The 15,996-nt window shown below is 41.7% G+C and overlaps 1 protein-coding gene across 7 annotated transcripts in view; it reads right to left on the reverse strand.

The window, feature by feature from the left end:
• The window catches only part of foxp2 (forkhead box P2), a 102,107-nt gene that overhangs the window by 48,717 nt on the left and 37,394 nt on the right, over positions 1-15,996 (reverse strand). For all 7 annotated transcript variants that reach the window (XM_026147617.1, XM_026147621.1, XM_026147620.1 and 4 more), the window contains one exon: positions 8,630-8,816. In XM_026147617.1, coding sequence (XP_026003402.1) covers positions 8,630-8,806 — 177 coding nt within the window. In that variant the 5' untranslated portion in view covers positions 8,807-8,816. The remainder of the gene's footprint in view (positions 1-8,629; positions 8,817-15,996) is intronic.

Consider the following 15,996-nt stretch of genomic DNA (forward strand, 5'->3'; position numbering starts at 1 on the left):
CCAATGGGCGAATGGGGGTTGTTCTATACAAATGATAGAGACCTCAACTTCTGAGTCTAAATTATGCGATACTCTGTGAAAAAAAAAAAAGAAAGTTCCAGTTATTTTCTGAGGAATTTTCTCCTCACACATTTAAAACCTGTGCCAACAAAGAAGTATTTCCTTGCTGTGACAGAAATTCTGGCGAGGACTAACGATGCAAGAAAAACTCCTACAAATCCATTTGAAGTTTTTGTGCAAATTAGGATTATCGGGTTCACGCTGAATTGGATGATGAAGTCCAAACAGGTGAAAAGGAATGCACAAAGAATAGTATCGCAGAAACAATACCACGCATGGCCAAGCCACCAGGCTAATGTATATTTATCATGTAAACTTCTGATAAATGCATATGCAGAAACAATCAAATCTCTGGCTTTCCATTGGAAGATTTCGCACTACAGACTCAAGCGTGAAACCAATATCAGCTTAGTGTCTACTCAAGCTTGAAGTGCTGCGCCTAGCCCACAAAGCATGTTCTGCATATGCTCATGGGCGTCATTTTTATTAGGGTGGAACAAGCAGCTTTCCACTGCTATCACTGATCAATTCGTGTGAGTTAAGTCCCCAGTGTGGGTAAATAAGCAGTGGTTAGTTCTTGATGAGGAATGGCAGGCTGTCTGAGCATGAACACAGGCTGGAGAAAGGTGGGCCTGTCTATCTCTACTGAAATGGATTCCCAGCGTGACTTCTATTATTAACCTCTGTACATCTTATTCTCTGTTTTTACCCCAAAATTATGCATTTTAAGTAGCGTCTTCTGACTGACTTTATAATTGTTACATTTGTCTTAATGTAGAAATACAGCAAGCCTGGCATTATTATTAATAAGTTGTAAATGATACAGATAGCACTCCACCTTGACTGCAAAAGTGAGGACCTGACCTTGGCTGAAAAACTTTCAAAAGCCACCAGCTTCAGCTCTAAAGCCTGCAGTGAAGAGAGCCAAAGCCAGCGCTAAGTGACATGTCAGTTTGCCTGTTTGGAGCTTTCAAATTCCCCACGGCCTGAGCTTATTTACTACATTTGTATGAAAAGCTGTGAAGAGGAGAGGGCTGAGAGCCCAGCTGGCTCTCTTACATATGTATACAGTGTTTGGAGGCAATGTGTAAAGACCATCTCCCCCTCCCCTTGTAGAGTGTAGTGTTACAACTACAAACAACTTGGGAGAAGGATAGAGCCATTTATATATTCAAAAATGGGTCAGGGATGGAGGTAATCGGAGCAGCAGGGAGTGTTAACAAGTGCAACAACAAAAAGAAAAAGGAGAAAAAACTGATGATACCTGGAATCTGCACAGATTGGGGCGCTTTAGAGAACGAGAGCACCGGTGACATTAAAGATGTTGCTTCTTCTTCCTAGTCATCTTCTTAACCAGATTTGAAGTCATTTTAATATTAGTTAGAGGAAGGGAGGGGGTGATACACAACAAACCATCGGGCATGCGTTTCAGAGTCTGATTTGTTACTATTCATGACTAAAGCAGAGAGGAACTGTAATACTAGACATGCTTGTTAAATTCACAACACTCCAAAGCTGCCTTCTAGCAAATCCTGTCTTTTGGTTGTCAGCTTAAGACACCCCAGCATATGCATATGTAGGATTTTTAAGCTCTGTTAAATGGATAGCGGTGTCGTGGCCTATCAAATGACTATAAGCCACTTGCCTTTTTTTGGGGGGGGGGGGGGGACCATTTCCAGAAAATGCAGTCAGCAATGCGATACGTCGTATGCATCGGAAAGCACCCCCCTGACACACATGCACACACACACATGCACGTGTTTTCTTCATCCTCCTCTTAACTCCACATTAGAAGAAAACAGAGGCATTTAAATGTATGTATTCAGGCTGTGTGTGTGACACTAACACTCCACCCCACCATATTAATGACTGGTACGCAGTTTAAGCCGACGACAGGGGAGTGGCAATAAACAATGACAGAATGCTCGTTTTCGATTGTGAGGCCACGAAAGATGATACACTATTCAACACCGAGCCAGTTTGCAAATAAATTATTGTGAAGGGTATTGAGCTGAAAGAATTGCTCAGTCCCCTCAGAGTATGCCACAGTGTGTGTGTGTGTGTGTGTACGTGTGGCTGTTTATGTGTTTGTGTCTGCGTGAGTGGACTTATAGATCCAGTGCCATTTATTTCCCTGAGTTGGACCAGGGCAGTTAGGGAGGCGTAAAAGGAAATGAGTTGTGAAGTGGCCATTGATCCTGGCCTGCACGAGGTTAGCTAGAGACTGGAGGACTATTGGCCACAGTGTGTGCTGCTGAATGACTGCCTCTTATTTACACGGAGGAGGTTAACGCTGGCTTAGTCATTTATCACTGAGCTACTGCACTATATAAGAAAAAAAGAAAAGAGAAAAAAGTGTGTCAGGTCAAACATAAGGCCTAACCTAAGCTGAATGAACTAGATTCCATTTAATGTATTCCTATATAATTGCATGGTAATGTCTTTTCTTTCTTTTTATATTTCAGTTAGTCAAAAGAATATCATTATTTACGACTGTAGTAATTTGGATTAAGAGAACTGGGTTTATTCAGGGCAATCTGCATACATGCAAACCATAAAGTGCACAGAATGCAGCATGGAAGAAGGAATTATTGTGGAAGTCGGTTGTAAAGTGGGTTGCATCAACTTAACTTAATTGTGGGATCTGTCAGTTGGATGACTTGAAAGGTATCATCTGAGCCATCATTTGATTCGAACCAGCGCTGAAATCAGTTGATCTGACATGAATGCTGCAGAGCTCAAACTAACTCTTTTCTTGATTCTTTTTTTTTTAGCAGAAAATAAACAGTTACACTAAAGTCAACTTTTAGTGGTGAACCATATAAACGCAAGCCTGCACGTGCACACACAGAGCAGGATCTGTTTTCTTCTTCTTGTGCCACCTTTAACCCGTATACTCATCTGACCTTACTGCAACTGCTTGAGGATAAGATGCCCGTAAGTGTTTATTTCCAGCAGATTTCCACTATCTCTCTTCATCCTCGCCTCTCAATTCCTCCATCGCTTGCTTTCCCTGCTCTCTTACTGTCCCTTTCTCCTCGTCTCTCTTTCAAGCTTTGCAGCTTGACATTTCGCCATGCTCTCAAGGGACACCCGCACGAAATGGAGTTACTGGGAGAGCGCCACTGTAAATTCCAGAAGGCCACATGTAATGTGTCTTAAACATAGATGGACAGGCCAGGTTTCTGCGAGCTGAAGAATAAGAAGGAGGGGGGGAAAAGGCAGAGAACGGGAGACAGAGGGAGAGTTGGAGGAAGAGGTGGTGTCTAGATAGATAATAGAATAATACTGTGTTTTGTCTGGGGAAGCGTGAGCAAACAGCAGCTATGCTGTCATTCACATCCTATATCTTTAGTGTCATCGCAAAGGGGGAAACTACAGGCCTATATGTCACAGGCCTGTATGTACTATTCTGTGGGGACTGTCTGCTGATAGCCAGGCTTGAAATAAAAAGAAGGATGACTTTCATTGTAAATAAGTCAGACACAAGGATTGCCAGAGAAGAACTGCCTTTTCGCTGAAAGGGGAAATAATTTTACAAAGACATATAGTACATGCTGCTTTCCTAATGCTTCTCCTGCCTTTACAGAAAAACCTTATCTTCACACAGACGATGATGGTTAACAAAAGGCTCCTTTATGAAATCGTTCATATTTCAGTGGAGGTCTTTCTCCTGTCCTGAGAGGTGATTGATGCATCAGGCCAGGGCCAGTGTCTTATTTACACAGTTGAGTGGGGCAATCTCAGGCCTGAAAGATAAACCTAATGAGCTTCTTTGTGTAAGGGTGCAAATGAGAGACACCATCCTCCCCTCCCTCCTTCCCTATTCCATCCAAAGGGACAGTCTGGGTGATTAGGCCTTTAAATTATGCTCAAGGGCAAAGCCCAGATTTGCATCTTAGGTATGTGCGTGTTTGTCTGTGTGTGTGTGTGTGTGTGTGTGTGTGTGTGTGTCTCTCTTGCTTCTCAAATACAGTACAAGGAGACAGACAGAGAGGCAGGTGAAGGGCATAGAGAGAAAGATGCTCGAGGCTTGTTTATGGGAAGGGATGGTAGGGGAAGACTGTGTGTCAGTACCCAGTTTATACTAAACAACAAACTTGAGTTGTTATAAGAGGAAGATGAGCTCATATGTCTGTCAAATAAGAGCGTGCACACCTACACACACACACACACACACACACACACACTGTCATTTTGTCCTTTGTCTGTGGGGTAACTTTCTCCCTAATGACTTTCATTTTGGGGAGAATTTAATTTGCCCCTAAACCCTAAATACTACCCATCACTTGCTGTCAGATTTCTCATCCCTTCCATTTCCTCCAGCTAAACAGCTAGGAAGGCAGGTTAATTGCTGTCACTCTCAAGTTGGACCACTGCCTAGCTCTTGTGTAGCGACAGGGGTAGCCTAGAAGTAAGATGGCACCTTGGCGCACTTATTGTAATTTATGTCAAAATGCTGCACTCATTTAAATGGGGTTGGATAGTTTGCATTTTGCTGCATCATGTGCCTCAGGAAAACGGTAAAACGCATACCTAACCAGTTTACCAACATGTAGAACTCTGCCTCTGTCAGCCGTAAGTGGCACCTTTTGCACAAAATAAATATTTGGCCAGCAAGCATGCAAGCAGAAAGCACATTGCATGCAAAAAAGAAAATATAATTAATTTAAAAAAAATCACAGGAGCAGGTTTATGAAAATACAAAAAATATGAAGCCAGCATTTTCTAATTATACTGGATTTTAATGAGTGAAGTCTTTAGACTAGTAGCAGATCGCAGTGGTTGTTCATACAGCTGTCTTTGGTTACAGTGGCTGACCCAACCATAATACATTAGCCTTCCGTGCCTCCATCTTGCTCTGAATATCAATATATTTCCTACTGTAGGAACTCAGCCCATTTAAAGGAGGGCAGCAGTTCTGAGCATTGGCTCATCAATCCCACTGATAACCCTGGCAGGATTAAGTCTACAGAACACTGTAATCAACTAACAGGCTCATTATAGGGCATTATGTTACAGACCCAAAGATCGATGCATGACTTCCATGTACATACTTGGCAGCATATACTATTAAAACATAAAGCTAACTCCGGTCAATGACAAATAGATTGCTACTATGAGCTCAGCACATTTTTTTTTTGCTCTACAAGAGAGCTTTTATAGTGATCATTTTGCATAGCAATTAGAGCTGTGTAACATTCATCATTTGCTCTGATACATATCTGCAGCTGGCAAATTGCAATCAGATACAGTGGGTATCTAATCTGTGATCTCAAATCAAATTAGGTCTATTTAGACAACCTTGGGAACGGGGTGATGAAACCCTGACAGAAATTAAGGACTGGAAATTTAATTGTGACAATGGTTATTATTCAGATAGCTGGATAACGAAATGTGTGGCTTTTACACTGAACACAATGACCTGCATAAAAACGAAAGACATTCAAATTTGTAAAAGATATTCACTTTATCTTAAATGAAATAATAGTGGATTATTATTAAAGGAAAATCTCAACTTTTGAAATCTGGATGTGGAAAAACTGTGTGCATTACTTCATCTTGATCTTACAGACTTTGGCCGAATCTAAGGTGTCGAGACCTGAAGATGCTGCTTTTCTAATTATAGCTGCAGGTGGTATTTTGGAGCTGCTAGGTAATGGCAGAACCCATAGGGACAGTGGAGAATTCATCAGTGCTTATTATTAATCATCCCCCCAGCAGCGTGATGAGAGGCTGCAGCTTCTATACCCACTGGACCACTCAATGTCATTCCAAATGTGGGTGGAAAATTACATTCAACTGCATTCCTTCAAAATGGACTCGGAGCAAACGTGGATAGAAATTTTTTTAAGCTGCATTGAAGTGTAAAAAAAGTGCAAGCATATATGGATGCATGTGTATATGGCCACACAGGGTCCATGCTGCATATACGCCTGTCAATATCACATCCGTCACACAAAAGCAGCAGTGCTCAGTGCTAACAGATGTATATATAAAATATATTTTTTTTTAAATCTAACCTCATCCTTTTGTTGAACTGTGCTTGCAGTGTGAGCACACCACAGGAAGTGTGTGAAGTTAACAGCACAGGGCCCCTGTTTTAAAAAGCCTCCAGAGACCTGTTAGCCGGACTGCTCATTTCAATGTGTCTCTCTCTGGGTTGGGAGAAGGCTCGGGCTGGCCTCTTTACGAGGCGCATACTGTCATACCCCCCCACCCAACCCCAACCGCACACCATCACAGCTCTCAGCCGTATGTCCATCTCACAGACTTAACTAGACACCTTATGCTTACATTGCTTTTTTTCCACCTCTCAGTGCTGTGGCCTTTTTAAAATTTTTAACGGCACTTTTTTTCATTTTCACTGACAGACACACTTTTATCCATTCTTTTCAATTACATTTTGAGTACACAGTCTAATATCTCTAAATCTACTGCTCAGATTGCAATTTTAATAAAATAAAACATATAACATGAAATGTAAAGCAATTCAAAGTTTTCTCAGGGATCACCTTTATCTTAGGATTTCTCTCCTGATGGGAATGGTCTCTTCCATAATGACTGTGCTCTGTTTCAAAGGACACTAGGACTCACTGTGTGGTTTGAGTATGAATCTGATGTGAATCACATGCTACGGCCTTCAAACCCACTCGATCTCAACCCGATTAAACACCTCTGAGAGATGACATGTCAGACAGTGCTCTTCACCACCATCATCAAAACACAGAAAAGGGAATATCTTTTTAAAAGAACGGTGTTCCATCACTCCAGTAGAGTTTCAGAAACTTGAAGAATCTGCGTCAAGGTGCCTTAGAGGTGTTCTGGTCACACATGGGCGCTCAACACCTTACTAGGGCACTGTGGTGGTTTTTCCATTAATTTGTCAAGAAAAAGAAGAGAGAATTACCGAAATCTACCCAACATCTTCAAATGCACGAGTGATGCCTGAGAGAAAGAGAGGTCTGACCCCAATCATACGTGTGTGTGTAGGAAGAGTGGCAGAGTGGTGATAAAGCAGGAGGATGAGGCCACAGTGCTATAATGCAGCTGAAGCCACCAGCAGGGGTGAATAGGGTTGTGGAGAATGGGTGTTTGGATGGTATGGGGCTTATGGGGAACAGAAGAGGTGATGGTGGACTTGGGGGGGGGGGGGGGGGGGGGGCGTGCTCCAGGACAAGCTTCATTTTGCTACACTGAATAGCCCGTATACACACATGCAGAAACTCATCGACACGTATTGTTCCGCCCTCGCCAAATTGACCACAGGGCTTCAGTTGCCACCAAAAGAAAGAAGAAAAGAAAAATTCACATAAATACAAATACACACTCGCATGAAAATTTCACCATTAGCCCAAAGGACAGCACGCATCATTACAAAACCCGCGGTGTTGTCCTCCATCTACCCCAAAGCATGGCCCTCTGACCTAATCTCCCACTGCTCTTTTGGCAAACTGTCAAAGCCATCATTCACCGTGAAAAGACACGAGAGACACTTGACTCCTTTACTCTGCTGGCGACTGACTTTCACAACTCCTGCCCCCCAACCGCTCCACCACCCTCCCCCCGCACCCTGCAGTTAATTCACCCTCAACTTGCTGTGACTGAGATGAATAGCAGCGGTACAATGAAACATGTGTTGGCAGGGAGGGAAAAAAAAGCAGGCATCAAATATTCGTGATCAGCGGTGCCTCTAAGAAGCGCCATTTAATAAAATCGATACAATAAATAACTAAACTATGGAAAAACTATAAAAAGTACATCTAAAGTATTTGCTAGTTGAAGGGAAGTGAAGATCGGAGACTGCAAGCTATAAATCAAAAGCGTCCCGGTCAAAGGTTTCTCTCCTGCTGGTGGGTCTGTGGTTAGAATGTCTGCATCTGTGTGAGAGCCTCCAACTAGTGGCGAGTTAGGAGGCCCTCTGGTGGATACAGCGCAGCCATGACATACACACCCATGCATATGCGCGCAGATACACACTCTCCCTGTCCAAACTGGTCCGTTTGATGCTCCAACACGCTCTCTCTTTCTCTGTCCTCTCTCCCTCTGTCATGCACTTTTTCTCTGTCTCACACACACGCACTACATTTCTCACATGGCCTCACAGGGCAGCAACAACCCCCAATATATTCCCAAATTCAAATGCTAGTGGAAAAAAACTAAGCAAAACATGAAATAAAAAAATAACAGCTAAATTTCTAAACTAAAACAGTAGCAGCAAAACACTCTGAGCATCATCTGGAGGCAGCAGCTTCAAGCAGAGCACGCTGTCAGCACAACAAACTGCCGAGAACATTTACCAACAACCTAAACAGCCTCTTATATAAACAATGTGTTTTCCACATGCCTAAAAAACAACAATGCCACACACACACACACACACACATACACAAAACAACATAATTCATTGTGCCTCCTGCCTATGTAGAACACCCCAGCGCTGCCTGAGAAGAGAGCACAGCAGAGCGGAGAGGTAGAGCGAGGGGGAAACGGAGTGTGTGAGGGAGAGAGAGCGGCAGAGAGAGAGAGAGAGAGTAAGAGAGACGAGACGGGGAGAAACACAACTTACCTGCTGTTGTTGCAGATGCAGCAGCTCGACTGTGCTTACTTCGCTGCTTGTGTCACCAGCGCTTGATCTCCCATCTCTACTGCCAGCCTCTAATTGGCTGCTGCTTAGGGTGCTCATTCCATTTTGACTCATTGAACTGTTGCTTATTGTCTCTGTGGCCGACTCCTGCATCATCATGATTTAAAACCTAGAAGTGATTAAGAGGCACCGGTTAGGGCTCTTCTTGTTACAATTCCCCCCTTTTTTTCCCTCCTATTTTTTTTTTTTTTTTACGCTTCCATTATCAAGCCCTCAGTCCCCCTCTGCAAATTAAAGCATTTAAAGAAGAGGGAGGGGGGGAAAGGAGAAAGGGGGGATGCAGGAGGAGCAATTATGCATTCATTGTGTAAATGAAGCAATACAAAGAGATGCATGTCCTGGTGCTTTCTGAAATGGGAAGAATATCTAAATGTGGTTTTAAAGCCACTAAAATTTGGCTGTAAATCAGAGCACCTGCATTGCTTTATTAGTATTTGCATTATTAAAAACACATAATACACTGGTAGGAATTAAAGGCAAAATATATATATATAAATAAATAAAATATGGGATTCTTAAATAACATGTGCTTAATTCTTAATATCTCCATTGCACTTTGAGGACGGCCAGGCACCACGGACAGAAAATACAGAAGCGAGGGCACTCTTAAAATATTTGCCGTCTGGAAGCTGTCCGATTTTTCGTGTGTTTCGCATCTGAATGAAGTTGCCTAATGACGCAAGGCTAATCATGCAAAATTAAAATTTGGTGGCGGGGAAGAGGAGGAGGAGGTGGAGGAGGCGGCACCAAATCACATGGTGCAGGGCTGGTGATGAACACCATAATGGGTTTGTCATCCTTGCTGTGGCTAAAGAAAATCTGCCTCGCAGGCTTCCATAGAGAAAGAACGCTCATAATTCATTTTATTGGCTTGAATCATGTTTTTCTCCACTCTCTTCTTTAATCAAACCTTATACATTCATTTATTTTACCACATTTAAAAAATAAATATCCCTGGTGTGGATGAGAGGCAATCAAAGTTTCTGCTGGCAGATTTACAAGTCAAAACCACATTTTAAAAAGTGTAAATAAATATAGGAAATTGAATTAATTCTGTCAGCATCTATTAGATATGGAAAAACTTGGGTAAAAATTGAGAAGAAGAAAAAAGGGATGAAGAAAGGATTCTATCATGAATATCACTAATGATTGTGCTAAAAACAGCATAAATTATGCATATTACCTCCTCTCTTTCCAGTAATAAATGTTTTATCATTATCCTCTGCATTTAATGCTCTGTACCTTCGCTGGGGCAGAGAAGAGCAGCGCCAACATCAGTTCTCACAATAAATAAAAGACAACTTAGGCACTCCGCAATCACAAATTGTGTGCAGGAGAAAGAAATTCTGAAATGCTGAAAATTAAAATGGGGAAAAAAATAATGTGAGACAATTAATTTTTAAAAATATACCCCTTTTTAATAAAAAAAATAATATAGTGACTCTCTTATGGAGGAACCTTGCTTTAAAAAGCTGTCAATATTTCCAGTCCTATTACTACTTTTTACATTTTAAAACAAATATTTTTACAGCTTCTTTTTCTCCACCACCACCACCACGACTGAATCCATATATATGCAACCAGAGAGGGACAAACAATGATAATGATTGTGTGTGAATGCGCTTTTTTTGTGTGCATTTGTGCCCAGCCCACATGGGTACCGTGTGTATTCTTTGGCCTGTAAATACCATTTTAATAGAAGTGTGTACACGTCCCTTCACTGTGTTTGTGTGTGTGTGTGTGCATGTGTGAGTGTTTGACGAGGGGCAGATACAGGACAGGCCTTAAAGGATGTCCACAGCCAGGATAAACAGGATCTAGGCAGGGAGAACAAACAGGGCTGAGCTATTACACAGAGCAGGGCGACAGCTGCCCGGGACACAAGTAAATAGGGAAGAGGCCAGGACAAGGCGTGCTTGTGAACAAACAGGCCCCTGTTTAACACCGCAGCGCTCACTACTGATGGAGAGAGACGCAGTAAAAGAAGGCAGAGATAGACAGAAAGGGTGGGGGATGACGAAGAAAGGCAGAGGAGAAGAATGAAAGTGAAGGAGTGCGAGAGGAAGAGAGGGTGTGGGATGGAGAGAGGGAGGAAGGTGGTGATGTTTTCAGGGGGGAGGTAGAGAGAGAGAGAGAGAGAGAGACTGGCACAATGTGACATCCAATCCGGTGATGAATCTCAGCATAAGAAACTCAAGGCTGCAGCCGAGATCAGCCGGCTAATAAGTATTCAAATTAGGCATAAATTTTACATGCCCAATGTTTAAAATATTCAGAGAAAGACTGTCTGATTGCCTTTACTATGATTTTATGAACATTCTAATGGAGCTTGGATCTCTCTTTTTTTTTTTTCCTGCTTTCTTTCTTGGACCGGCGACGGATGTTCGGAAAACCTGAAGATATAAGAGACGAGGAAATGAGGATTTTTAATAACATCTGAATGCAACGCAAACTATGGTGGAAATCCAAGGAAAATTGCTACTTTGATATTAACAAATCAATGTGATTTTACTCTTTTTTTAAAAGAAAAATCTGAGCTCACATCAGATTACTATTTATAAAAAGTTAAAGTCAAATAAAGAAAAAAGGGTTAAAAAAAACTGTTAGAAAAATCTGAATCTGAATACATAAATAATAAGATGGCCAGCTTAATCTCAACGCTATAATCTTCCTCACCTCCTCCAAAATAAAATCTGCAACATAATGATAATGCAGATATATGCAAAGTATATTCGCAGAGATCAGATGGTGCTTTAACCTTAATGACAGCAGTGAGATAAATTAATTAGCCATCTAAAGGCGGCATTCAAATCTGCCAATTAGAATGTCAATTAGAAACACAGCCAGGCTGCAATGACGAGCGGGCAACCAAGCTGTGGATCTGACTGTGGGGGTGATGGAACTGTCACAGATAGACACACACACACACATACACGCGTGTGTGCGCACAAACACATGCACAATACTCGAGAGTGACAATGCTCTGCACCTGGGGGCGTGACTGTATGAAGCATGCATGTAAGACTGCGTCTGTATATGTGCATGAGCCCACCACGGTGCCCTCTCCCTGAGGGGTACCAGCCCTGACCCCAGCTCAGCCTGTCCTGAACCAACTGGGTTGGAAGGAACCACGCCACCTCCAGCTACAATATCCGCCAAGGCCGTCGTTCCAATGTGGCTGCTTTATTGCTGCATGAGTGAGGCTTGCCGGCTGCCGGCTTGCCTGCACGTGTGTTTGACATCCATAAATTGGTGTCCTGCATTTCAACACACCCGCTATTTGATGCCATTTCCTCAAGCCATAATCTTCCAATGAGGGAGAACCTAGACCACTTATTATCATGATCGGAAGCAAAGAGGAAGCCTGTTATTACCTGGTAATATGCTGGTAATTCTGCAGACGTATAGCTTTGGGAAGGAAGATGACAGTGATACTCGGCGTTTGGGTTATAAGAGATGAAGATAGCTTTGAGCACTCTAAATTTACTGTCGCTGAAGGCACCAACATTTCTATTAGGATAGAGGTTCAACAGAAAGAAAAGACACTTCATTTTGCAAAGCTTCAGAGCAACTCCAGCTTTTGTCTCATTTCGTGTGCAACTCTACAATCACTCGATTGCTTGCTTCCTCTTCAGTTATAGCAAATATTTACTGTTGAATCTTGCATCGTCAGGAATCTGAGAAAGTGTCCTGACGGGGCGTTTGGCCCAGAAATCTGGAGAAATTCTCCGATTTCTTTGGAGAAGTGACACAACAAAGGTGTAAGGAAAATTGAGCCTTTCATTGCCTTAGTCGCACACACACACACTCCCAGTTCTGCACATACACGACAAAACACACACCTATCATTAAAGGGGAAAGAAGCAGCCCTCCATCTTTGTTTGCGAGCTCTAAAAGCCCTTAATGTAGCCTCATTACCTGGCCTGTCTCCCGCTCTATCATGTGCAGTAAACACACACTATGACACTGGCAATCCATCTAGTGGGAATACACAGCTGTCTCCAATGCTCCAACACAGTCTGGGGAACACTGAGGAATTTTTGTTCAGAGTCCCTGGGCTATCCATTCTCAGCATGAGGATGTTCTCCACTGTGTCTATCTAAAACACAGATCCATTTTCACATTCTACATGCATGAGTTGCAAAAAATATTTTCATTAGGATGACACAAAAGAAAGGGCGGAGGAAAAAAAAGTGACCGGTAAATCTGTGATCCCAGACGTCCGTTCATTATCGGTTCACATTTCAGGTGGTTGGATGGAATTCTTTTGGTGTGTGAGTTCAGAATGAAAAAAAATATATATCTAATAATAATAGAAATTACATTTCACAGTCTGCTGACTCCTCACAGCTCTCTGATCAAGTCTAGATATGGTTACCATTTAAAATAATCACAGATTCTGTGCTTGAGTGAAATTAATTCATCATTGCCATAAGTTACTATGCATACAAAATAAAGAAGTAACTAGGCAAGGGCAAGAGCTCACATATTCAATACTTCAGATTGCTTAATAAATCAAAATGCCACGTATGTGCTTGACTGAAAAAAACAATGCTAAAAAAATCACTGAATTTTAAATAATGACTGGCAAAAAGTTTAATAACTTAATCTACAAATTTTATGCCTTCAAACAATCTTTGATTGTGATCATATATCTGTTTGTACCTCAGTGTGAATTGTTGTTTTTTTTCCCTGCCAGTGAGCTGTCACAGCACGAGGGGGGACATCACAAGCAATTCATTACAACCTACAGCTTCTTGTAGCGAGTTTGGAGTTTGAGATGGAAAAACGACCACTTGGAAAGCTACATTCGACACAACCCAGTCCTCCGGATTAAGTAAGGAGAGCCAGGCTGCCGTGCCTTAGAATTAAAAGCTTCCCTTTTGGCACTAAAAGGCCACCATAAAAGAGCATTAATGACTACTTCTTATAAACCTGTGTATGGTAATGGTTTCTGCTCTCAGATAGAGGAATTTCAAAAGTGCTTCACTGGTGAATAAAGATTGCTTTGGAAAAAAAAAGGGGTGTGGGGGTGGTAGCTGAAGAAATCATATTTACAAAATCAGGAGTGGGGCCAAATGAAAAGAGATGAATATGAATAATGGACTTTGCTTTTTTCCGGATTAACATTATTCAAAGCAACGGAATCAAATGTGGTTATCTCCTGTCCAATGAGCCCCTACACTGAGAAAAACCTCAGTCATATTTCAATTCTTCATTTGAGCTGACAATAAATTGTAGTTCTGTGATAGGAGACATTCAGTCAAGAATGTTCAGAACTTAATTCTCTTCTATTTACAATAAAGAGATGAGAAAGAATAAGATAAAAGACAGACTATTTGCCACAGTATGTAAGTGTCCCTGAATGGATGTGTGAGAGTGTGTCAGAGTGGAGAACAGAAAGTGGAAAGAAAGAAAGAAAGAAAGGGGGTGAATAAAATGACAAAGAGGACCATAGGAAAGAGTGTAAAGTGCATGTTCAATTGTACAATCTGCACAATGTCTCTTTAGATTCAAATGCAAGAGGCACTCAGGAATAGTGGGAATGATACTGCGTTAATACAAATTAGTGTTATGTGAATGCAACCAGCTCTGAAATATAATAATAGCAAAATATTCATTGTACACCAGCTATCCAGTTACTAATATAAATGGATATGAAAGGCAAGCATTGGTATTAATAAAATAAAATCCACTAGTATCTCATTAAAAATCAAGAAAAAAAATTATAAACAAAATATTTTACTATTAATAGATTTATGTGGTATAGTAATAAATGCACACGTCTTTGAAATATTAGTGCAGCACGGCTTGTCCCCTGATGGAAAAAGAGGAGGAGAGAGACTAGTCCTCTCCTGCATTTAGGCTCGACCCATATCATTTACATGTTACCTATCAGGCACCTCGTTCTGTTGAAGCTGTAGACAGCCCTGCCGCTGTGGGCGAGCGAGACAGTGACGAAAGCCCGATCAGTCGGCTCTCATTTGCATATTTGCCAATTTCATTAATTAACTCAGCCCACCTAATCAGGGCTAATTGACCTATAAAGAGGGGAGGCCTCATTGTCTCGTGCAATAATCTTTATCACGAGGAGAGGAGGTGCGCGGCGAATACAAGGCACTCCAGACCTAACTGTATTTATAGACATCGTATCTGGAAGTGTTTCACTCAGAAAATACTGTAAGTGATCAAAACTGAGCTGCTTTGACACATTGCAAGGACTGGATAAGAAAAAAAAGAAGTAAATGGACAAAATTCTTCACGTTGCTCTGGTGTTCTTGCTGAGAAAAATCAGAGGAGCTAATGACAGTTGGATGGGTCTGACTCTCCGCTCCTCTCCACAGATCCAGCGGACAGGCGCAGGGGAGCCAGCCGCGTCTGACACAGCTACAGAGACATAGCTCATTGTGACGTTTCCAGTTATTTCTGGTTGATTAGGGCCATTATGTCTCGAGCTCTGATTTATGTTGTCATTCCCTCTCAGCAGTCCTGCATCGATAGATCTTAATGAATTGGTAAATAAGGGTGAAGATTGCAGTTGACAACACCGCAACATTCCTCATTCATACCAGACAAGATTTATGTAACCAATTAGAAGCATAAAAAGGTGGGTTTGGTAAGGAGGGGGGGAAAAAAATCATCTCTTCTGAGGAAAATTACTAAAGTCTAGCCAACGACAAAACAGATAATGAGATGTCCTTAACTTTGGCTTAGTTGGACTTTCTGCACAGAAAGGTTGGGGACTCGGAAGAAAAAGAAGAAACGATCCCGCTCCTCTTAGGATGAAAAAAAAGAAAAAATATATATATACAGAGACCGCTGAGTGTGTGTATGCATAGACTGCTTGACTGCACCTCTGCTTTAAAATAAAACATACCTGAGTGTCCAAATCACATCACAATAATGTCCAATCTAAAAAAATCCTGATGGAATCAACAGATTAAAAATTAAGCCAGAGCACCAACAAAGAACCACTTTGATGTGGAAATGTTAAATTCAAGAAGCCACCCCCCCCCCCCCCGCCTTCACCCCCCCCCCCCCCCCCCCAACAGCCAAAACAGAGACACTGAAAATGAAAAGTAAGGCATCCATGCAGGTGTGCGCACGCAAATCAACTGTTACCTTAATGTTTAATACAATCAGCAGGGAAATTTTCATCCGCATTTTGTAAACGCCTCGTATTTCGATCGCTTAATCTCCCCAGATTGTAGTCATAGAAATCTGTTAGCAGGCAAATAAAAGGCCACTTTGTCATTAAAAAAAATAATAAAATAAAAAATAATAATCAG

The sequence above is a fragment of the Astatotilapia calliptera genome, chromosome 17 (assembly GCF_900246225.1).
Source record: "Astatotilapia calliptera chromosome 17, fAstCal1.2, whole genome shotgun sequence".
Classification (NCBI taxonomy): domain Eukaryota; kingdom Metazoa; phylum Chordata; class Actinopteri; order Cichliformes; family Cichlidae; genus Astatotilapia; species Astatotilapia calliptera.